This window comes from Camelus ferus, chromosome 27 (assembly GCF_009834535.1).
Source record: "Camelus ferus isolate YT-003-E chromosome 27, BCGSAC_Cfer_1.0, whole genome shotgun sequence".
In the NCBI taxonomy this organism is placed as follows: domain Eukaryota; kingdom Metazoa; phylum Chordata; class Mammalia; order Artiodactyla; family Camelidae; genus Camelus; species Camelus ferus.
This window is the reverse complement of record NC_045722.1, coordinates 1147717-1170023: the sequence shown is the minus strand read 5'-3', so window position 1 is coordinate 1170023 and position 22307 is coordinate 1147717. Positions and strand designations below refer to the sequence as shown.

Below are 22307 nucleotides of genomic sequence, written 5' to 3'. Positions count from 1 at the left end.
GCCAGCAGCAACTTCTACCGCTGCTTTGCCAAGCTGGCTCCACTGCCGGGGGAGCAAGTCCTGAAGACGAGTAAAGGCAGTTGTTTCCTTTCCACCATCAAAGGCAGGACTGGCTGCTGCGTGGTGATTTTCAAGGCAATTCAAAATTAACTTCAAATTACCATGAGCTGACTCCCTCCCCGCCTTGCTCTCAAGCCCTCTCTCGCTGCTCTGCCTGTAGCCCGACTTTGTTCACAGAGCAGAACTGCTCCCAGCCTCCCTGCGCTCCGCTTTGAAGCCAGCCCATGATTTTCCACTTCATCCCTCCATCCCTCTTGGCGGTGCCCCCCCCCCCAAAGGAGTCCAGGAGGCTCAAACAGCAAGCGTTTGCTTTTTCTAAGAAGAGGCTCCAAGGTGCCATGTGCTTCCAGCCAGAAGAGTGCCTCCGGGGCGTGCTTGCTGGAGGCTGCATATACCAGCCAGGCGGGGTGGCCCCTGGGGTGCAGCACGCCGTCCCCGAGGGCTCCCCAGGCAGGGAACGAAGTGATGGGGAAAGGAGACAGAGCAGCAGGACGGTGCTGGGGAGACGGGTTCCATGGCCCGTTACTTCAGCCATGCGCGCACGTGAGGAGCCCACGGTTCTTTAGGAATAGGTTCCAAGGCCACCTCCTACGGGAAGTCTCCTCTCACGGCCTCTGCCCACAGCGCCCACTCACTCCCCTTCCTGGGAGTTTAGCCTCCCTGCCTGCCCAGCCCCGCATTTCCAGGTGCCCAGCCTGCTGCCCATTTGACAGGCGCCCTGTGTCTGGGAACCCAGCACAGCCTGACGCAGCGTGAGGTCCCCCTTGTCCCCTGCCCTGCCCCCCTCCTAGGAGTACGGCCAGAGGGACTGTGTCACCCTCCGGGGGCCCCGGAGCCTGGCCCAAGCCCTTGGACGTCTCAGTCCCAGTCAGAACCCAGCAACTGCTTATAACTGGGTGACGGTTTCCTTCAAAGGCTGCCAGAGCCTGCTTCCTTCCCTTTAATGACTGAAGGGAACACGCATGGTAAGAATGTTTCCAACCCCATCTCTGTCGCTGCCTGTCCTCCACCTGTAGACCGAGTAACCAAGGGTCCCTCCGGCGCGGCCCCGAAGGGCTGGGCGGCTTCCGGGGTGACTGGAAGTCCAGTGGTGAAGGGGGGCTCGCTCCCTCTTGCTGGCTGGCTCCCTGGGAGGAGCCGGGTACGTCCCGCCCTCCTGAGCTCCTCCTACTCAGGGCTCAGTTCCTCTGGGCTGCGGCCGGGCCGACAAGGTCCCCGCACAGCTGGGACCTGGGACCCTGAAGACAGGCCACGTGAGAGCTCCCTTCAGAGGAGACGCCCACCCCCTAGCGGGTGAGAGTGGGGCGTCTCCTCGTGCTGCGCGCAGGGAGCCTTGGTCGGTGCGAGCAGCCCCCAGCCTGCAAGAGGCGGGCCTGGCCCTTCCCACCAGGCCGGACCGAGGTCTCCGGTGAGAATTCCACTCGAGCGGCCGGGGAGGCCTCGCTGCGGAGGGGGCATCTGGGCTGAGGCTTGAATGATAAGGCCATGTCCTGGCAGCTTCCAGGACGGTGCTTCCAGGCAACGGGAGCAGCTACTGCAAAGGCCCCGGGGTAGGAGCCAGCGGGCCGGGTTCAAGGAGCCAAGGGAAGGCCCTGCAGCCAGAATACGGAGGCCACAGCGCATCAGAGGGAGGAACGGGACAGGGGAGGAGCTGGGCCGGCCCCGTGGGCCCCTGCATCCGGGGATGAAGAGTCTAGACTTCAAGTTCAACAACAGGCGGTTGAAGAGCTTGACTTGGGGGAGGGACATTTTGAGGTCATTCTGGGGGCGTGTGGAGAACGCATGGCCGGGCCGCAGGGCGGGGAACAGAAAGGCTGTTGGGAAGCGGCTGCGTTTGACCTGGGAAGACCTGACGGCTTGGGCCAGAAGGGAGCCAACAGATTCAGGAGACACGTCAGAAGTGCAGCCAGTAAGCCCCCGGGCGATGGGGAGGCTGTGGGGAGGGGCCGAAGGCCGGGATCAAGGACGGTTTTGTCTGGAGCCCTAGGGTTGGATTTGCTGGGATGCGGAAGGCCCAGGAGGTTTACAGGCAAGGCTTCTCGCTTGGCGCAGGCGCTCAGCGGGCTGGCTGCCGCCCCCTCGTCACTGTTGTCCTGGTGCCGGCTGCTCTGCCCAGGTCCCCTCCTCAGAGCCGATGTGCCGGTCCGCCAGCCGACCCGAAGCTCATGCCGTCCCTCCTCCGAACCTGCCTCAGACCACAGCAAGCTGCCCGGCCACCACACCCACGGCCGACAGCTGGCTGCCGTGCGGATACACCCCAGCCCTGCCACCTCAAGCGAAGGCCACTCCGAGCGGCCACCTCGGCCCAGAGCCTCCGTGGGCCGGGCGGGGGCCCCGGCGCGGCGGTACTGCCGGCCAGCCTCTCCCTGCCCGTCGGCCGCCTCGCGCGTGTGCCTCCTGTGAACTTCCTCCCCAGCTTGTCCGCACAACCCGTCCCGGGGTCTGCTTCCAGGAAACCTCCTCTGAGACGACGATTACCACCACCATTATCAGTGTTACTTGATCTTTCCTAGGATCCCATCCAACCTGGAAACTGCTGGGAAGAATTCTGAAAGGGCCTCTCAGACATGTCTAATCCTTCCTGCCTGAGACCCCCAGCTCCACCCTGGGTCACCTCCAACGCGCCGTCCCTGAGAAAGTGCTCGTGTCTCCTACGGCTTTGTCTGGAGAAGCGTGCTGGTAATAATTGAGACCCTGGCATCTACGCTGAGAAGGGGCAGGTACCCAGGGAGCTGAACGACGCACCAGGGACCGCAGAGGCCGCTTGATGAACACCCCAACAGCCCGGTCCCCAGGGAGGGTGGAGCCATGAGGACCAAGAGCTTCCTCTGTGTTCTGGGCAAACTGTCTCCATGTGCACTTCTGCAGCCACACAGACACTGTGTGAAAACCGTGATCTCCTCTGCGCGTGTGACTGTGTGTGTGTGTGTGTGTGATGCCCGAAAGCGGCAGAATGTGCCATCTGCGGTCGCTGGACAGACGCAGGGCCGCCAGACGTGACTCAAAGGTCGTGCCCGGTACCAGGGCACCTGGCTGGGAGGACAGCGGGGGCTAGGATCCAACCCCTTACTTTTCGGCCCCGCTGGGCGCCCTTGCAGAGGGGCCTCTTCCTAGAAGCGCCCCTCCCTAGTTCTGCTCGCCGAGCCTCGAGCCCGGACGCAGGGCCAGTTCCGCCCAGAGCCACTGGTTTTTTCTAATTTGCACAAAGACTCCAAATGAACAGAAACAAGGAGCCCTGGTCATTTTACTCTTGTCTCTCAGCTCCAAATCCATCCTTCTCTTCACGACTGAGTGGTGCTGGGGAAGGAACTCCGCAAACCACCCTCCCCTTTGCTCCCTGCTGGGCTCCCTCCCGCCGGCACTGGGAGCCTGCAGGAGGCAGGAGGAGAGACGAGGGCTCCGTCTGGCCCGTTTGCTTCCTACTCCTGGCAGCGTCCCAGCCGCACACTTGCACCCTGGTGACTTCTGTCCACCTCCTCCGTGTCACGCTCTCAGAACCAGGCAGAGCACCCACTCAGACACGTGGGCACCGGTCAGCCGGCGCCCCTCGCTCTGCAGTTTCTTCTCCAAGCTTCCGGGTTCTGACAGACCCAGTCTCTCTTTGTTCCCCCACCCACCCTGCTTTTTCACGGTTACTGTCTCTGGGCGCCCCCGGGGACCACTTCCTGCGCTTCCAGTCCTCCGGCAGGTTTTGATCAATGCCCTACATTAAAATCTGTCTGTGAAAATAACTGTTCCCCGCTTGACCATTGTGCGTGGTGTAGGTGGCATAACTTCCACCCCTCCGAGCTTCTCACGGGCACAGCTTCCCATCCGGTTGTGGGCATTCGCTTATTCATTCAGCAAACTCGTGTGTCCCGTAACCCCTACACAGTGTGCACGTGGCGAAGGACTTCGGGTTCCACATCTATGCAGGGGCACCGTCCGCACCTTTGGGGGTGTGTATGGCACCTAACTGGGAGAGCGTGCAAAAACGCAGGTGCCTGGGATTCACCCTGGGAATCGGAGATACGAAGAGGGGAAGAGTGGTTTCCACATGGCCTGCTGAGTTTTTTTAGAAACAAGCCATGTATTACGCTTGTATTTTGAAAACCTGATTAACGCTCACGGATTCAGTGCCATCTGAGTGCCAGGCAGAGGGGTCGCCCTGCAGATACACGGATGTCTTACCCTCAGCAATGCCCTCCCTGCTCAGCCCAGGCTGACACCACGCACCAGCAGGGCCCCGTTCTTTCCTTCATCTACAGATTCAGAGGAGCCTTCTTGGCAGATTAGCAGCTGACGGGAGAACCCCAGCCGCGGCAGCAGCCCTCAGACGGCGCGACTAGATGAGACTGAAAGAGTGGTGTACAGAGACACTAACGTGCAGCGTGTCCTGCCCAACGTCGTGTGCATGGAGTAGACAGCTAGAAGCAAGGAGCGTTCCGACAGGAAGGGACGGGACAGCTGGCAGGGGACACCTAAGCTGCACCCCTGCACACAACCCGGAAGCCTCCTCATGCTGTGACCCCACAGTGGGAGCAGAGCTGACCTCAGCCCCAGCCCTCGGGGTGGGGCTGGTTGTTCCAGACCAATCCCAAGGCAGGTGATCCTAAGCCCCTGACCTGGGGATCGGTTTGGGTGACTTAGACGTGAGCCAGTCAGCTGGAAGTCCTGGGCTTCTGTTTGACGACTGTTAGAAGTGGTGCCCTCTTTCCGAGCGTGATGGTCAAAATTTTGAATAACTTCTCCAAGTCAGGCTCTGACCCACTGGAACCAAAGTAGACCCAGTCCAGGTAAACTGGGATCCAAGCAACTGGTTTGGTGACCCTGCTCAGTGCCTTCGATGCCCTGCCCCTCTCCCTGGCTGTGAAGCACGTGACAGCAGTTGCTGCTGGCAACCCTTTTGTGACCACGAGGCAAGCCACCCTGAGGAGTAAAAGGATATCCAGAGGAGGGCTGGACGAAGAGCGCTAGTCAGACAGTGCCAAGCTCTGCGCCCCTTCATCGCTTGGTCCTACTTGTATGAGGTCTTGAGACCGTGTGAGGGATGGCTTTTCTGTTTGTTTGGCTGGTTGCTTGGTTTTCGCATCCTCTCGTCTGTCTGCTCACTTTCACACATGATTAAGCTGAGGCCCAGAGAAGGGAAGGGCCTCGTCCAAACTCTTACAGCACCAGGACCTCAGTCTTTTGTCCATCAGACCAGTGAGCTTCTAATAGACCATGAAACTTGTCATACCCCACCATTGGCAGCAGCAGGGACTCAGCAAATGTTTGTTGAATGAATGAATTACTGACTGTGAATGGGATCAGAGGGAAGTGCTGGCAGGGTCTCGGGATAAGGGCTTGGAGGGAGGGAGGGAGGAAGGGATGGGGAGACAGGCGGGACAATGAAAAGGAACACCCAAGCATTTATTCTGTTTCAGTCCATGAACATATTTCAGCACAAAAGGCTTTATTAAACTCCAGGCTCTCTGTGGATAAATCTCACTTGCCACTATGTCCAGAAACAATAAATACCCAAAGCGCAGAAAGCTTTTTGAAGTTTATTATAAAACTAACTGAGAGGGCTCTGCAAAGATCTTGAGTGCCAAATCCAGTCAGGGACTGTGGCTGCGGGGAGGCGGGTTTCGGCGTCTCGGAACTGCAGCCTGATTCTCCGCAGAACGAGAGGACTTGAAAGGCTGTCACAGGACAGGCAGAAAGCACAGCCATTCCAGCCTCTGAACTCACATCTGCTTAAGAGGCGCAAGGCCTGCGCCTGGTGGCGGAGGGGGCAGGATGGACGGTCAGACGGCCCGGGGTCAAGGCTGCCCACCCCGTGGCCTTGTGGTATCAGGCAACTGCTTCCTCGAGCTCCTGCAGGGACCCTCAGAGGCGGACGAGAGGTGACTGTCAGCCGATCGGACGGGGAAGCCACTGGCTCTGCTGTCTGCCTCCCGCAGGTCCGTGGCCGTCAGGGAGCAGAGAGAGAGGCACCCACCTGCATTTTCCTCCTAAACAAGGCTGGCGGTGCTCCGGCGCTGCCCCCAGCCTTCCCCACAGCATGGCATCGGTGGTGCTGCTGGCGTCACCCACCGCTTTAGCTTCTGACTGTCCAGCAGGTGGAACAGCGCCTTCCCGCCCTGTTACTTTCACTTCCCTGCTCTCTGGTCCGGCGGAGCGTCTTCTCCACGCGTGCATGTTGGTCAGCCACTCGCCAGTTGCTGTCCCGGGGCCCAGCCCCTTGGCTTCCCCACGGACCTGTAGCCCCTCCAGGCGGACCTGTCCAGCTGGAGTAAAGCAGAATTCTCCCCTCCATCGTTCTGCACTCTGTGCTTCTCTTCATCCAGCCTCGTGCTTGGATGACCCAGCAGAGGGGACGCAGAGAGACGGGGAGCTGCGACCTCACGCAGGCACCGTGCACAGTGAGCTCAGACTTGAGAGCCTCAGAGAAGGTGCTCACAGACTCTCCTCTGAGCCAGAGGGTGCACAGAGGCATAAACTCTCGGCACCCACATGGAGGTCAGCCAGGTCCACTCAGGTCAGACCTGTGAGCAGGGCCAGGATGAGGAGGGGCAAGTGAGGCACACGGGTGCAAGGTTTCAGGAGGCACTCCCTCTCTGGGACCTTCCTGCACCTGCACCGCCCGGGGGAGAACACATCCTGAAATTCTGCACTGGACGCCTTTGTTTGCCTCGCCTAGTCTCGCCCAGCCAGAGACAGGGATGGGGGGGCCCCAGCAGAAAGGACAGTCCCTCTGTCTAGGAGGGTCTGCGTGAGAAGGAAGTGCTGGCTGAGGCAGGAGCCCCTGGTCCCTCCTTTGTGGCTCTCTACCCAGTGTGTCTGCCCAGTCGTTCTCACTGAGCCTTCTCACTCTTCCTGACGTCCTGAGTCAGTCAGCAGGAAGCAGGAACCAGCGTAGCTATTTTAAACAGAAAGGGGCTTAACACTGGAATAAAAAAAAGGAAGGGCAGGGGAGCCCCAGACTCTTGCCTGAGCCTCCAGGAAGGCCTCCCTGACACTGCAGAGCTGACCCTCCAGGGGAGCTACTGCCCGTGGCCCAGCCAGGAAGGTGGAGAACCAGGAACGCAGCCCCACTGCTGCAGCCCAGGGATCCGGAGCCAAGGGGCGCAAAGCCATCACCACTGCCTTTCTCTGCCCCAGTAGAGCTGGAACTTGGGTGCTGAAACACTGCGGCATGTGAGCCAGCCCCACAGCTCCTGACCTTCTTTGCCCACAGAAATCAGCCAAAAGCAGTAGGAAGGTAGCCTCTGCTTCACTTCTGCTTCCACATCTCAGCTTGATGGCATCTAATTGGCACAAGTAAATTCACTATCAGGACTCTAGCTGCAAGGGAGTCTGAGAGACACGGTTTTTATCTTTCTGAACTTTGGAGCACAGGGAGGCTCCCTAGAAGGAGGCAAAGAGGGAGGCTGAGGGCCAGTGGCTGACGCCCAGCTCACATCCCATATGAAAAGCCCTGCAGAGACAAGCGAAGAGGAACGAGGGGCACTCAGCCTGACCGTTCGTTAAGGATCTGGTGCTCTGCCCAGGCTCGCCTGGGCGGGGACCCATGGGCGGGGGCGGGGACCCACCCGGGCGGGGACCCACCCACAGAGCTCTGCCTTCACCCGGCAGCTCACAGTGCTGCGCGAGGCCTGAGTGACCCTCCTGGACAGTCCGCTGAGCACCCGCAGCCCAGAGCAGCATGTGACTAAGTCACACCTCCCTCCCCAGCCCCAGACTCGGGAATCTCGAGAGCCTGGAGCTGTAAATATGTGGTCCAGCTCAGGAATGTGCCTCCCCGAATTTGCAGTCTTATTGCTGCAATTACCATTGGAATCTCCACTCCGTGAATATGCGTCTGTCCCAGAGTCCTTGCTTCCTTTTACCTGCGTGCTTTCGCAGCATCTCTGGTGCGGAGATCTGGAAATGTGTTGGCATCTGGTCTAATCGTTTGGTGGAGTGTGTGCGGTGTCCTGGCTGTCAGCTGGAGCTCCCCAGCCCCTTTAAAACCCAGATCAGCGTGGCTGCAACCACGGACCTTTGTCTCACGGTGTCCGTGGTCTCCGGGCCCCGCTCCCCGGCCCCCCGCTCCCCGCCGCTGTAGATGTGCCCGCGAGGCCCAGCCTCCTCCCCCGCCGCGCACACCAGCCAGCCCAAGCAGCGGCGGGACAGATGTCCTGGCGTGGTTCGGGGCGCACCGCAGGGCCAGCACCCCCGGGCCACATGCACGTTTTTCTTTCCTTTTTTTAAACTTAGAAAAACGGTAAAGCAGGACAGAGCCGCTCCGCGTCCTCAAAGCCCCTCCAACTCCATGTTCCCGCGGGCTCTGCCTCCCCACAAGGCATCCCAGCATCTTGCCATCTTACCTTCCGCTCTGTCTTACCCTCCTTTTCCACCACTTTTTGGTCTTCTTTCTATTTTTGTCCTCCTCCCTCATCTCAGGAGCAAGAGGTGAAATTTTTCCGTTTTCACCAGCAGGCCAGCTCGTTACTTGTGGGTTCAAAGTCTCTCTGTCTAGTCCAGTGGCTTCTCAAGGCAGCTTCTCAAAGACAGCATCTACTGCACGCGGAACTTTGGTGCCAGCAGCTCGAGCAGTAAACGGTGTGCTTCATCACGTGGCGTGCACATCTACACACGTGTATAAGCGTTTCACACGTAGCTCTGAAGCCCCGGACCACGTGGTCTCCGTGCAGAGACTCACTAGGCTCGCGCGCTCCTCTCCGGGGCAGCGCTGCAGGTGGGGTGCTGAAGTTCAAGTCTGACAAATCTGCCAGATGCCTTGCCCGCCCACCCAGCCCCCTTCTCCCTCGCTTTGTTCTTTTTCACGACGGCAGCTCCCAGCCCAAGGGCGCCACACAACACACTAGATGCCAGTCGAGAGTTGTCAGCATGAGATGCCGGCGGGCCAGCTGAGCCCACTCCGTGCGTGTTCCCGGGGAGCCCCGAGGCTGCGTCTCCTGTGGGCCGGGGACCCGCCTCCCCCGGCTTACAACTCGTAGTCTCTCCTGGATGACTCGGTTGCGATGAGGGTGTTAAATGAGTCAAGCCGATGTGTGTCAACACTGCTCTAAAGAAAGGTGCCAGGGCGCCCCGTGCCAACACGCACCACCCTGCGCTCCTGGCCTCAGAGGCACGTGGATGCCAGGGTCTCCCGACCTCGGCAACGCTGGTGCTTGAGCAGATAGTTTGGGCTGGTTCTGTGTGTTTTAGGATATTTAGAAGCATTCCTGGCCTCTTCGCACTCCGTGCCACCAGCTCTCCCCACCCCCAACTAGGGGCAACCGGAAATACCTCCAGACGTGTCAAACATCCCCTGGGAAGCAGAACCGGCCCCGAGTTGAGAACCAGTGCTCTGTGTCCACAGAGACACATGCTGTGCACACCGAAATGTATATACACATGCGAACACTTCAATGTTTACACGTCCTTATTTTAAGTTGGCATCTGGTATAAACTTTTCATTCAATCAGCATATGCACAAAACAGAAATGTGACATATTTTCTCCCTTTTCTCTTAAAAATTAATGTCATCTGTGGTAATAGTGACATTTGTGGTAATTAAATAAATGCAGTCATCCCATAGCTTTCTGTAAAGTTGGCGTTCAACATAACCAGCAGTGAGACGGCCTTTGGCACCTCAATTTACTTTTCATGGTCCTTCCAACCACGACTCCCGACTCCCTGAGCTCTGAGAACCCAGACGGACAGATCTAGGGCCCAATACATTCTACATGGTGTCGTCTCTCTGCCACCACGACACCCCAGAGACCCCGCTGCAAACCGAGTCCCAGGGGACAGAAGACACGCTGAGGCCCAGTAAGTCCCCAGTTATGCAGGATTGCTTCCAGATTGGCCCAGACACAGCCTGCTCACCAGGAGAGGTTAGGCCCTGGTGAGACACAAACACTGTCCTATAGCTGAGGGGAGTGAGGCCCACAACGCTTACAGCTTCTCCAAACTCTGCAGCCGTTCGATGGCAGGACTGGGACTGGAAGCTGGGTGCCCTGACTCCAGAGGGTCCTTGCTGGTCCCCTGCACGAGCCCCAGAAGGCCTCAGCAGCTGGGGCTGTCCCTGCTGCCACGGCGGGATGTGTGCACCTCCCCCGCCCCGATGCATTTCATCCAAGGTGCCTTGACCTCAAGAAAGATCAGGAGTGCGAAATGCAAAGAGAGAAGATAGATTCAAAGTAGATTTTTGATACTTACAGACAAGTCCTTGAAAGCTAAGGCGTCTGATTGGCAGGAACTGTTTTTTTAAGTTCTCAATGCCTAATTTTTAGCATCAACAGCAAAACTCTGAAGGAATCGGGCATGAAGTGTAGACTGGGAAAGGGTAGATGGAAGCCAGACCCCCTGCTGTTAGAGATGAGCTGTGGGTCAGCAGGTGGGCGGGGTGGGCCGGGGGTGGGGGGGAGGCAGAGGTGGGAGCAGGAGAGGGCACTGCTGATGCCCAAGGCTGGGGAAGGAGCCGTGTGCCTGAGGCCTCTTGAGGGTCAAGTCTCAGTGGGGGAGGAAGTCACAAAACCTTGGAGAGGTTCACCCGTCCCAAGGAGAAGCGTGGGCATACGATCCTCAGAGCCCTTCTCCACCCAGCCCGATGCAGAGCAGAGACGGGTGTTCCCGTGCCTGTAAAGAGAACAGGGGCTACCCAAGGGGCACAGCCTCCCAGGGGACTCCCGCTGACAGGAGAGCATGTCCTGTGGGGTCAGAGGAGGATGCAGTTACGTCCCAGCTCATGACAACAAGGAAAGGGGCAACTGCCAAAGCCTAGACCGGATGGCAGATCCCAGCAGACACCAGTGGGGACAGATGCTGCCAAGGGTGCCTCAGTGGAGCAAGGATGCAGGGACGGATGCCAGTGGGGAGGGAGAACGTGTCCAGCAAACATCCAGAGGTGGGATCTGATGGGACCAGCCCACGTCACCTGCCCAGGACCCCTGCACCGATCCTTGTGGCCGGAGGGGAGCTCGTTCTGCCTGGACGAGGCTGGGGCTGGACGCTCCACTCAGAAAGCTGAGGCTGAGTCTCAACGAGACCTCGTAGCCCAGAGTGGGGAAGGGTAGGACCCTGCATAAGACTGGGGCTGTTACTGGAGAGGGGAATGGACAAGTGCCCATGAGAGAAGGTGTCTGATAAGGGTCTCAGAGGGGATGCAGACATTGTGTTCGCTTGGCAAGCCTGCCTTCTCATGGTCCTCGGGCCCACGTGATCCCTAGCCAGCAGGGCGGTGTCTCTGTCTCCCTGTAATGCGGAGACGGTGGAGAAAAATAGCCACCTGCCAGGCTGGCCCACTTGAGAAGCTACTCCCTTAGAGGGCTGACTCCTCCCGCAGGGCGAGCCGACTGGAGGGGCCATGCTCTGGGTGTGGGGTTGGTGCCAGCCTGCCGGGCCTTCGCCTGGACTGCAGACCTGCTTCGGTCAGTGCTGAAGCTGCCGTGCTCTGACCTTTGGGAAGCCAGCTCTGTGACCCCGGGAGGAAAGGAAAAAGGCAGTGGGGTGGGGCCCACACCCCTCTCCTGAGATTGCGTGGCTCACTGCTCACGCAGCCAGTGTCCTCGTCGCTGAGGCTCAGGCAGATGAGCAAAGCTGCCCAAGGACCCGCCACTGGTGCCAGAACCAGGATCTGAAGCCATAGCTACGCAGTTCTCTTTTCACAGCCGTACTGCCTGGGTCTGGCCCCTGAATCTCAACCCCACGCAGTTTTATGGGACACGTGGAGGCGCCCCTCACCACACAGCAGACACGCACGGATGAGGAAGTGGAAGCTCTGGCGGGCTCCGCACGTCACAAGGCGGAGGAGCCGAGCCGGGTGGTCCCAGGAGAACCCAGAGCTTCTGGCTCATAGTCCAGCACTCCGGGCCCTGAGTCCTAAGTGGGCCGACCAGCCAGGGCGCCAGGTGAAAGCAGACTGGAGGCCACGAGCCAGGTGCTGGCATTTCTGCACCCCCATCTCAGTGCCTGGGCCCCAGGCTTACGCGTGGAAGTCTGCGCGAGCATCCTCCTGGAAGGGCGGCCCGGGTCCACACCCTCACCGCCCGAAGCGTGGTCGTGGGTCAGCACCCCGAGCGCCACCTGGGCCCTTTAAGGAACGCAGCATCTCAGGTCCTTCCCAGACCAGAGTCTTCACTTCGACAAGGTGCTTATTTAAGTTTGAGAAGAGCTGGTCTGTGCGTCTTCCGAGTGCTGGCACTCCTTCCGGCCTCAGTGGTCTCCCGTCCACAGGCCGTTCCTGCGTTTTGCCGCTGCCATAAATGCCCTCATTGCTGCCCTGATGGGGTTACACACGGGGCTCCCCAGACACACCGGCCCTCATGTAGCTGGAGGTGCTTCCGGCTCTGGGTTTCCCAGGAGGTGAGTTAGGGAAGACACGGTCCTTCCATGTCATCCATAGTCAGAGAGGGCGGTTCAGAGTTCCTGCCTCTGTCCCTCCCTCACCTCCGGCACACGACGCCCACCCGCCTTGCCCCTTAAGTACTGTGTGTACACACACCCACGGGTGAACCCGTCGGGCTGGGGCTCTGTGTCTCCGGGACCCGGCCTCGGCAAGCTTCGGAAACGCCGCCCTCCCGGGTCAGAGGAGGCCACTGAGGTTCTTCTCCTCCAGGGCAATTTCATCGTGTTTTAAATAGACATCAGCCCCCATTTTCCGATAAATGGTCAAATACTGGTTTCTCTTCTATTTCTTCCTTCTCGACTGAGTTTCTAACAACTGGTGTACGCATGTTACAGAGAATAGCGAGTATGGGTCACGGGAAAGCTTGGTGAAAAATAAGAAGGAAAATAGAAAAGCTTTCGTCTTCTGTTTAGCACAAAATTCTAGCAGGAGGAACAGTGTCTAATTGCTCAGCCGGGGGTGTGCCGCCCCCAGCACGAGCCCCGGGAAGGTGGGCGGAGGTGTGCTGGCAGTACGCGGTGCGGCGTGGGCCCGCTGGACCGCGGTGCTGTCACCAAAGAAGTAACATTAAAAATAAAACAAGATAAAGTACCGGGGCCCCCTCGTTGTTTTTTGTAAATTTTTTGTTGATGGGATTTAACACGCAATACTGCTGACCCAGCTGAAATCTTCAGAACTTGGAGTCTGCGCACATCCTCATGCGCCATGTTTTTGACTTGCAAATGCCTCCAAGAATAGTTGCAGTGTCCTTATTAAGCCCGGCTTGCGATGCAGCCGCGCTCTGCGCCGTCTGCCCGGCACTGTATAATTCATGGACTTGCCTTATAAAGTCAGGGAGGGATCGAAACCGTGACCGGCCCGTGAACCCACGCTGACACGTCCATTATTTTAAAAGGAACGGAGAGGAAGCTGGAGCCTGACCCCTCGCCCAGCCCCGTCCATCCCACAGAGATGCCAGGTCCACCGTCCTCTAGCCAGGCCCCAGGCCCATCCGTCCTCACCAATTCTGGGGCCGCCAGATTCAGGGACAGAGGCTTATTCCTGTCTTAGTCCCATCCCACGCCGAGCCATGACCGGCCATCTCTGGTGACTACAGGGCAGCTCAGGAACAGCCTTGGCGGCTATGGTACCGGGGGCTGAGCTTCAGGCATTTTCACAGTAAATGGCAAACCCAGTCATGGTCGTCATCACCGTGGTCACCGCATGTGGGCCCTTCCAGCCTGCAGTCACCCCTTTAAGCCACACAGCAAAGTAGGAATTATTACCCCATTTTACGGAGGAAGAAACTGTGGCCCAGAGGCTGGCCTAAAGCTGCACAGAGAATCACAAAACAGGCCTGGGTTCAAGCAGAGGTCTGTCGGGCTCCAAAGCCCGTGTCCTCAGTCAGTGGTCCCCGGAGAGGGTGCCTAAGCCCAGGGCTGGACACTGGTGGGTGGGAAGCAGCAGCATGAGGAGAAAACAGGAAAGTCATTCACATTTTACAGCTGCATCTCAACACCCGTATTTATGCATTTTCGTTGTATGCATAACACGTGATTACAGTCGAACATACACAGTGAATGAAATTCACGCCTGCTGGTGGCTGTGCGATCTTTTTCTTCTCGACAGTGAGGCAGGGGGTGACAAGTTTAGGGACCCCTGCTCTTGGCTCTTCCCTGTCCTGACCCCTCCCTGCCCAGGGCCTCCAAAACGGAGCTCCAGGCAGCCGTGTCCCAGCCTCTCCTCAGGACCCCGACTCGGACCCTCCTCCGAGGCCCCTTTAGCTGCACATGCAGCGTCCCCAGCCTGCCCAGCCCACCTGGCGAATGAAGAAGCTGATGGAAATGAAGCGGAAGCCACTTGTCATTCACGCCGTGATTTCCGGCCACGGCGCCTCTTCTGCTGGCAGGAAGGGCTTGATTCAAGGGGTCCTACGCCCTCTGAGGGGCAGTCCTGAGTTGGGAGCCTGAGGCCCATCCCCAGGAGGAAATATGCCTCCTTGTGTCCCGTTTCCTAAGCCTGACCCGACTGCAGGCCAGGCAGACACCCCCGCAGCTGCCCCACAGCTGCGTCACCTCAACTGGGACGCTGCCCCTCCCGGGTCCCCCATGTGAGGAGCGGCTGGGGTCCTGTGGACTCTCCAGGGGACCTAAGGAGCTGGCGGCACGGACACCTTGGGAAAGTCAGACGAACTTCCTTAGTGACCCTCCTGGCCCCCCTCACAGTCCTGTCACCGTTTACCCAGTCTGGCGGGTGGCGGGCGCTCCCGCTCCTTGAGAGGATACTCACCGAGCCCCTTCAGTGCTAGGCACCGGGTCCCAAGTCCCTCCCGGAACCAGGGTCTACTCCTTACCCTCCTTTTCTTTTTCTAACCTTCAAAATACGTGCATTAACACAAGGAGAAGGAAGCACTCCGGGTGGGCTTCCTGGAGGAGCTGGGGCCTGTGGCCTCTGGTCTCAGCAGAGGTGAAGGCACACTTGTTTTAAGCTTCAGTCCCCGACCTATGAAACAGCGAGAACCACAACTACTCTGTACACAACCACGCACACGAAGGCTACCAGCAGACTGCTGTGGGAGAGAATCGGGGTCTGGGTTCCGGGCAGAGCTCTGCCACCGTGGTGTGACCCTGGGCAGGTCACGTTTCCTCTCTAAGACTTGGTTTTTTCATCTGTAAAACGGAAATCTTAAGGTGCTGGGTGAGGCACGTGGGCTGTCTGGGATTCCTGCCTCCTCTGGGGTTGAGCGGCCTGGTTGCAGCTCTCCAAGGTTCCCTCTGGAGTTTGAAGCTCCCTGATCCACTCGGGTCCTAAGCTGGGGCCTAGCCTGTCCCAGTGTCCCCCCCACCCGACGTGCCAGCCAGGGCCCACACGCAGGGGGAGCAGTGTGTGTGTCCAGGGTGGGAAAGGACACGCTCCGGGCCGTGTCCCCTTCCCAGATGGACTTTGAGAGAAGCAAGTGGAGGGACAGAGAGCAAAGAGAAAGCAATCTGCCTCGAGGAAGATGCCAAGACAGAAGTCAAGGTCTCCCAGCCGGCTGATGGCCGGGCAGTCCTGACACCTGCACCTCAGAGCACTTCCTGCCTGGGCTGGGGGCAGGGCGGGCCAGGGTGTTGGTGGAGACCAGCCCCAGCCAGGACAGGGAGCGCCAACCACACAGCTGGTCACACAGAAGGGTGAGGAGGTCTGTTTCTGACCAGGGTTCAGGAGCCAGTGCCAGGTGACAAAAACCAGGCGGGGAACCACAAGTCGGCCCTGGGCTCCCGGGCCCGGAAAGTCTCCCCTCCCTTCTTTTCCCACTTCCTGGGGTGCCTAACTCTCAGCAACACACCCACATCCATGTCCTCACTCAGGGGCCAGCTGAATCCCACCCTTCCGAGACAGACTGGGCTCTGTGACTCACACTCCTTTAACGGGGCTTTCGGGGGCGGGGGGTTGCCAGGGTTCAGGGCTTGGAGCCTCCTGCCACCCTGGAGGGCTCCTCAGAGGAGGGGGTCTGGGGAGTTGAGGCAAAACTTTCCAGGTCTCTAGAATGAAGCTCCATTTTGCAGGGAGCTTCCTCCAGCACCCCTCCCGGCCATCCCTTCCAGGATGACCTCTGTCCGGAGGAGGGAAAAGGCCACAGAGGCAAGTCGAGGAGGACTGGGCAGGAAGCAGCTGGGCCGGGAGGAAATAGACGGGGCGGGGGCGGGCAGAGCCCCTGACGGGCATGCACCCCAGCCTGACCCCGCCTGTCTCTCTCCCTCCCCTTCCCTTCCCTCCCCCCAACAACAGACATCAGCAGAGCACCTACTACGTGCCGCCTGTCAGAGTCACTGTGTACACAGTGGGGGCCGTGAGGCAGGCGTGGCTGTCTGGAGCTATAGCTCCACACCCCGCTGCCCGCTCTCCTGCTGGGGCCCATGGAGGGGAAGAGCAGGAAGGGCCCCTTGGCCTACGAGCCTGACCACCACCCCTCTACACAGACACGGCCACTTCCCACCCGGGTAGGAGCTTACTTTACTCAAGGGCACCCCCTCGGGTCCACGCCTCCTGCCTCGCAGGGCTGGGAGGGCCCTGGCCGGCACGCGGACTCCATCCAGCGGATGTCCCTGGGGCTCTGCTGCGCACCCAGCACTGTGTCAGCCTGCGGGGGCCAACCTGGAGCCGGGGGGGGGGGGGCATGCACACACACACTGCTGACTCACTCCGCTGGCTGGTGTCGGGGGCTAGGGAGGGCGTGGAGAGGGAAGCCCAGACACCCCTGCCCAAGGATGCCGCAGCCAGACCTGAGGAATGCCCAGCCACCTTTCACGCTGCGGAGGGCACCAGGCATCGGAGACCCAGCGTGCCATTTGCTCACTTCCCACCCCGCCACACCTGCGTGCTGACGTGCACCCAGGAGCTGACGGAGCTGATGGCGTGGCTGCTGGCCTCTGCTTCTGCTCATTGGCTCCCGAGTAGAGAGTGTGCAAGAGGAGGGTCTGGGGCGCGAGACACTTGTCTGAGCTGCTGGGCTGTTGCTAGCCCACCCTCTGCCCCTGCCGGGCTCCCTCCCACCTCTGGCCTCCTGCCCACCCGCCCCCACCCCCCAGCACTCTCACACCTGCGCCATCCTGGGCTCCAGTCATTCAGGGACCAAAGGAGTAGAATGCTACAGCAGAACTCCAGGACAGCCAGGAAGGAGGGGGAGTGGGGTTCAGGACAGAGCGAGTCCTGCGGGGCCGCCCCTCACATGGCAGCCCAAGGGCACTGACAGGGCCAACAGTGAGCATCCCAGGCTGGGCCCAGAGAGGTGCAGCACCTCGTCCACGGTCACACAGCAAGAAGCTGCAGCCCTTGGTCTGGAGCACAGGTCTCCACTCTCACCTTTGACTCCAGCCACCCTTCCTGGTGTGGCCCCCCTGCTGGTTTCAGCCCCCATTGGATGTCCAGGCCCGGTGCTCCTACGGCTCAGAGAGAGCGCCTGCTGCCAGGGGGAGGTGCAGAAGGGAGGAGGGAAAAGCAGACAGTGCCAGCTGATTCAAATTTCTAAATGTCATGTTATTCCAGGCGCAGCCTCTCTTTGCCACCACCTTCATCCACCCCCCGCTTGCCATCTTGAGGACCTGCTGCCGAGTGGCTGGCGGGGGGGGGGGCCATGAGACCAGGGTCTGGGGGCTGGGTTTCTGCCCTGACCCCTGAGTGAGTGGCGGGCTATGTGCTGTGCCAGGAGCCAGGAGACCTGGGTCCTAGCCTTGGCTCTGGACTGGTGGCCGTGGGTCACTGAGCCTGGACGTCCTCTGCACACCTCCCTGTTAGCTGGGGACGGGTGTGACTCCCGAGACCGGCTGCATATCAGTATCACCTCAGAACAAAGCAAACAGAGTCTTAGGCTGCTCTCCGAGAGATTCTGATTCAGTAAGACGGAGTCTGGGTGCCTGTGGTTTGAAAGCCGCCCCCAGCCCCACCTAACCTCATGCTGCAACCAGCCTGCTGATGGGTGTTCGGCTACGTGGTTTCATTCAGATTCTAATTCTTCGTCAGCACTCACTCACCTCCTCCAGAGGGCCCTCCTTGATTTACGCACCCCTCCTGCCCCCTCTAGTCCTCATCACTCCAGGCACTGCCCTCTGCTCTGCTTCCGAAAGGCATTCGGTCATTCGCGCGTGTGTGCACACGTGTTTCCTACATGAGTTCAGCCAAGTCAGCCTCCCACACAGCACAGAGGAAGGGGCTCAGCGCCGGGGCCAGCCAGCCCCAAGTTCAAAGCTCTCCTCTGCTGCCTGAGGTTGGGTGACCCTGGGGACGTGGTTTAGCCTCTCCAAGCTTCCATGTCCACCTCCCTGAGATGAGCCTAAAAACACAGGTGGGGGGGGCGGGGGGGGCGGGCCTGAGACAGGACAACCAGGTTAACGGCAGAATGCTCCCAGAGGGCCCCCCACTCTCTGGGAAGCCTGCCACCCGTGTGTGCCTGCAGGACTGACCACGCAGGGGTCCTCTGCGAAGAACAGGGCCACTCGGAGTCCCCGCAGGAAACAGAATTCCCCCAGATAGTTCAACCGAAGAGACACGAGTTGGGGCGTTGACAGGGGAGGGCAGGTTAGGGAGTCTGAGAGGGCGGTGAGGCTCCTGGAGACTGGTGATGACAGCACCCCAAGAGCTAAAGAGGTGGGGGCCGGGGCATTGCCAGCGCCCGGTAGGAGCTGGGCTCATAGTAGAGGGGCCACCCCACAAGGACAGCAGGCCAGAGGGAAGCAGCCATTCCCGGGGCCCCAGCTTCCCGGTGGGCAGAAGCAGAGACGCAGTCCTCCCACCCTCCCTCCTCGTTCCAGTACCTTCTACGGGCCAAGCCCAGGCAGCAGCCAGGGGCATCAGCAGCCCCCAGAGGCCCCCTCCTGGAACGCAGGCCACAGGAAGCGGAGTTTTGCAGGCAAGCGGGGGGACAGGGGGACAGGGGGACAGAGAGAGGCAGCTTGGCCATCACCCAGCTCCTCCACCCCCAACCGACCTTCTCGGCTCCGCAGGCTGGGGGAGGTGGAGGGCGCCGGACGCAGCCGTCAGGAGAACCGGGTTTCAGCCACAGCTCGGCCACAAACACCCAGGGTCACAACAGGAAGTCACCTCTCCTCTCCAGGCCTCGTCTCCTCCTCTGTAAGCCCTCGGGCTACACCAGCTGTCCCCGGCTGCCGTGGCCCGTCCTGACCTGAGCTCTCCCTCCCCTGCCTGTCCCACAAGGGAGGGAGGCTCACTGGACAGGAGGTGGGGCTGGAGAAGCCGGGAGGCTTAGCGAAAGGGAAATGAACTCCGGGCGGCGAAGAGCAGGGGCTGCTGTTTGCGGTGTGTAACTTACTCTCTGTGTCACACTGTGTGCGGTGAGCATCAGTGGGGTGGCGGGAAAACCGAGATCTATTACTTAGAGTTTAATCTGTCCTCCGTGTCGGGGAAGGGAAGGGGCGGGCTCGGGGGGAAGACTGCGACGTTAATCACAGGCCCAGCCCGAGGTGTCAGGCTGCTCTGGGTGCGCTAGCAGAGCGTCGCCGTGTCCCGGGCCTCCCAGATAGGCCGCACACCGCAGCTTCATCCGCTGAGCCATAAATTAGCACGGCGACTTCACGCTCTTCGGGTAAAACCGGCAATTTAGCTGAAAGGTTACGCGCACACACGCACGCCGACCGTGGCGGGAGAGCTCAGGAGAGGGGCTGCTCCCTTGAGCAAAGGAAAGCTGAGAACGTGCCAAGAGGGGTGAAATGACACGTGGCTGCACCGCCCGGCACCCGCACGTGGCCCCTGGTGCCCGCCCGACGCCGGCCCACTTACTTGCTACCTGCCTCGGTGCCCCCCTGCCCCCTCCGCACCACGAACCGTAAATTACACGCTGACACCTTTAATTTGTGCAGAGGATGCCTGGCTGCGCCTGCCACCAGCAGCCGGCTGCTGTAATAAGGTCAGTCTGTATTCATTGTCCCACACTTGACGTGCCAGATAGCACGGGAGGCAGCCTGCGGTGGCTTCTCTGCGCCGGGGGTGGGGGCGCCCGCTGCCGCTCAGCACGGCCTGGCACCAGTTGGTTCGTCACGTATGCATGTTATGATTTAGCTAATCACCATCAGTTACTCATCCTGTTGCTGCCTGGAGACGGCCGCTGCCTCAGCCAGAGAGGGGGTACCCGCCCACCAGCATCATGGAGAGACCACCCAGGGGTCCGATTGTCCTTTCCGGGCGGTGGCCCCTGGCGGTGGGTGTGTGTCTCCGGATTGCAGAGGCCCCAGCCTGGAGAAGGAGGAGCTGTGGGGAGCGCTCTTCGGGCAGGGGCACTAATGTAACGTCTCTGCATCCTGGGGCCCCACCAGCACCGGCATCTCGGTGACATGCCATGCAGCATGAGGCCAGGCATTGAAGTCCCAAGTTCTGGATTCTAATCCCAGCCCTGCCTCTCACAAGCTGTGAGAGCTACGTTAAGTCACTTAACCTCTCTGGGCCGCAGAGTCTTCGTCTGTAGCACGGATGCACAACTCCGTTCCGGGCAGGGAGAGCGTAAGGATGGGAAATCACACATGGATGTCGTTCCCGGCGTGTCTGCACACCGCGGGCCCTCCATCCATGGCAGCTCGCATCATCAGAGCCCCGGTGGGTCCGTCAGCTGTGTGTTGGGTGCATGTCTGCTTTCAGTGGGGAAGTCAGACCCATAAGGCTCCCAAGGGGCGGGGCTGAAACTGACGGGTGAGCTCATTTAAGACAAACCCACTTGTGTGGGACTGTGTTGAGCCCAGTTTCAGATCCTGATGTGTTTAAGCGGGAGAGGATGTGCAAAGCGTCTAACCCACGGCTGGGAGAGGGTCAGTGAGGCAAAGACGAGCCAAAGTCTCAGCCTCAAGCCTGCTGGAGGCAAGAGAGGCATGAGCGGACAGGCTACAGCCACGAAAGGACGCGGAGGCGGTTTGGCCGAGCCTTTCCTGCTAGAGACGCGGGGTGGGGGCAGCGGAGAGGGAACCGATGGGTCCGAGCGGTCCAGCAGTGAGGGGCAGAGCTGCCTTCTCAGCCCTTCCCACTGCCCTGCAGGACGGCCTCCGAGAAGACTCAGGCGCCAGCCCATCTCCCGGGGAAGTCCCTCGGGATCCAGGCGCCCTCTGCCCTCTGTGGTGCCCAGCCAGGTGCACAGCCTGTGTTCCCAGCGCTGTCCGCAGCCATGTGAGTGCCGGGAGGCACAGGCTGACTCCTAAGGCCTCTGGCTGATCCTTAGTTTTCCTTATTTGCACAGCGGAGCCAACAGCCTCCACCCCTCAGGGCTGGTGAGATGGGGTGAGCCCAGCTGCGCGGTGCAGGGCACCAGGGCAGCCCCGATGGAGGGCCCTTCTCCCTCCAGTCAACAAGCTCAGAGCCTAACGATGCTAGCTGGGCTGGCACCAGCCGCAGGGCCACCGAAGCCCAGCTACACACACGTGGCCAAGTTAAACAGTTCATTCTGTGACCTGGGAGCTCATCCTCAAGCCTCTGTCCCGTGTCCCCTCCCCCCGAGAGCCCTGTCCTCTCACCTCTCCAGGTCCAGCCCAGCCTCCCAGGTCCTGGTCAGATCCTGTTCCTCCAAAAAGCCCTTCTCTCTCCTCGGCCTCAGGCACGCCCTCCCCTGCCCCCAGCCCCACACCCTTCCCGACTGCAAGTGGCCTTGTCCTCTGTCCCCTAGTGACCTGGCCTCAGGTTAGAAGCACTGGTGGAGGAGCCATTATTTCAGAGCTAAGCAGCTTTAGGCCCCTCTGGGTCTCCACCAGCTCATCTGCAAAATGGGCAGGTAAGGGAGGCACACGGGAGCCGCGGGCACCACAGTTGGAATCTGCAGGGAGGGACTGTAAGTGCCAGGCACTGGGCATCTTCACGGAAACAAGTGCCACCAGGCTGAATTTCTCCCACCTCGAGGGGACAGAGACTCAGAGTCAGAAATTACTTTGAAGGAACGCAAACGTTCTCGCCCACCTGGGCTTGTGCCCTGAGCTTTCTTCCCATGGCGAGGTGAAGCCCCCTGCCCTGCCACTGACGGGCCTGCCCCCACCCGCGCCCGCCCGCCCAGGGCTGCATCCTCCAAGTGTGTCACAATCATACCTGTGTGGCCAGCGCCTGCCCAGCCACCATGCTTCCTGTGTCAGTCGTCCTCAAAGTGCGTCTCAGCTCCTACCTGCAAAATCTGGACGGCGCGGAGGGCAGGGCCTCCACGGCAAGTGGGACCACCCCCCACCCCTCCCACTGCCGGGCTCGCCTGGCTGGACGCTCCAGGCCGTCAGAGCTGCTGGCCGAGCAGGGCCCACATGCTCACCCCGGAGCATCCTCGTCATCCACCAGCAAGTGCTGCCATTTTGCTGCTGCGGAACCAGAAGCTAGAGGCCCGTGGGGCCGGTGCATTCTCTCCTGGAGCAGACGGAAGCCTCCCGCTGAGACCAGGGCATCCAGCCCCTAGGAG

General features: G+C 60.2%; 1 protein-coding gene and 2 long non-coding RNA genes across 5 annotated transcripts; 2 read left to right on the top strand and 1 right to left on the bottom strand.

Annotated features, from left to right (window-relative positions):
* Positions 1 to 1261: 1261 nt before the first annotated feature.
* On the top strand, positions 1262 to 5569 carry LOC116660173. Its single transcript, XR_004315528.1, has 2 exons — positions 1262 to 1468; positions 4308 to 5569. It is a non-coding gene; the product is annotated as an uncharacterized LOC116660173 (long non-coding RNA).
* On the top strand, positions 1462 to 3791 carry LOC116660171. 2 transcript variants are annotated; one of them, XR_004315525.1, is made up of 2 exons: positions 1462 to 1969; positions 2574 to 3791. XR_004315525.1 is itself a non-coding variant. In XM_032468877.1 (2 exons), exons 1-2 carry the CDS (start codon positions 1535 to 1537, stop codon positions 2461 to 2463), a joined length of 786 nt encoding a protein of 261 aa, XP_032324768.1. In that variant the 5' UTR covers positions 1462 to 1534; the 3' UTR covers positions 2464 to 3791. The 2 variants fall into 2 exon arrangements, 1 of the variants encoding a protein (XP_032324768.1); XM_032468877.1 differs by having other exon boundaries at positions 2113 to 3791.
* Positions 5570 to 19146, bottom strand: LOC116660172. 2 transcript variants are annotated; one of them, XR_004315527.1, is made up of 2 exons: positions 18867 to 19146; positions 5570 to 14902 (listed from the first exon to the last, which is right to left on the bottom strand). It is a non-coding gene; the product is annotated as an uncharacterized LOC116660172 (long non-coding RNA). The 2 variants fall into 2 exon arrangements; XR_004315526.1 differs by having other exon boundaries at positions 16396 to 19139.
* Between the last annotated feature and the right edge of the window lie 3161 nt (positions 19147 to 22307).

Bases quoted from the DNA above. Each gene is read 5' to 3' on its own strand.
- LOC116660171 (XM_032468877.1), top strand. From the start codon at position 1,535: ATGATAAGGCCATGTCCTGGCAGCTTCCAGGACGGTGCTTCCAGGCAA. The intron at 1,970-2,112 runs GTAAGCCCCCGG...CGCTTGGCGCAG, and splicing joins ACACGTCAGAAGTGCAGCCA to GCGCTCAGCGGGCTGGCTGC.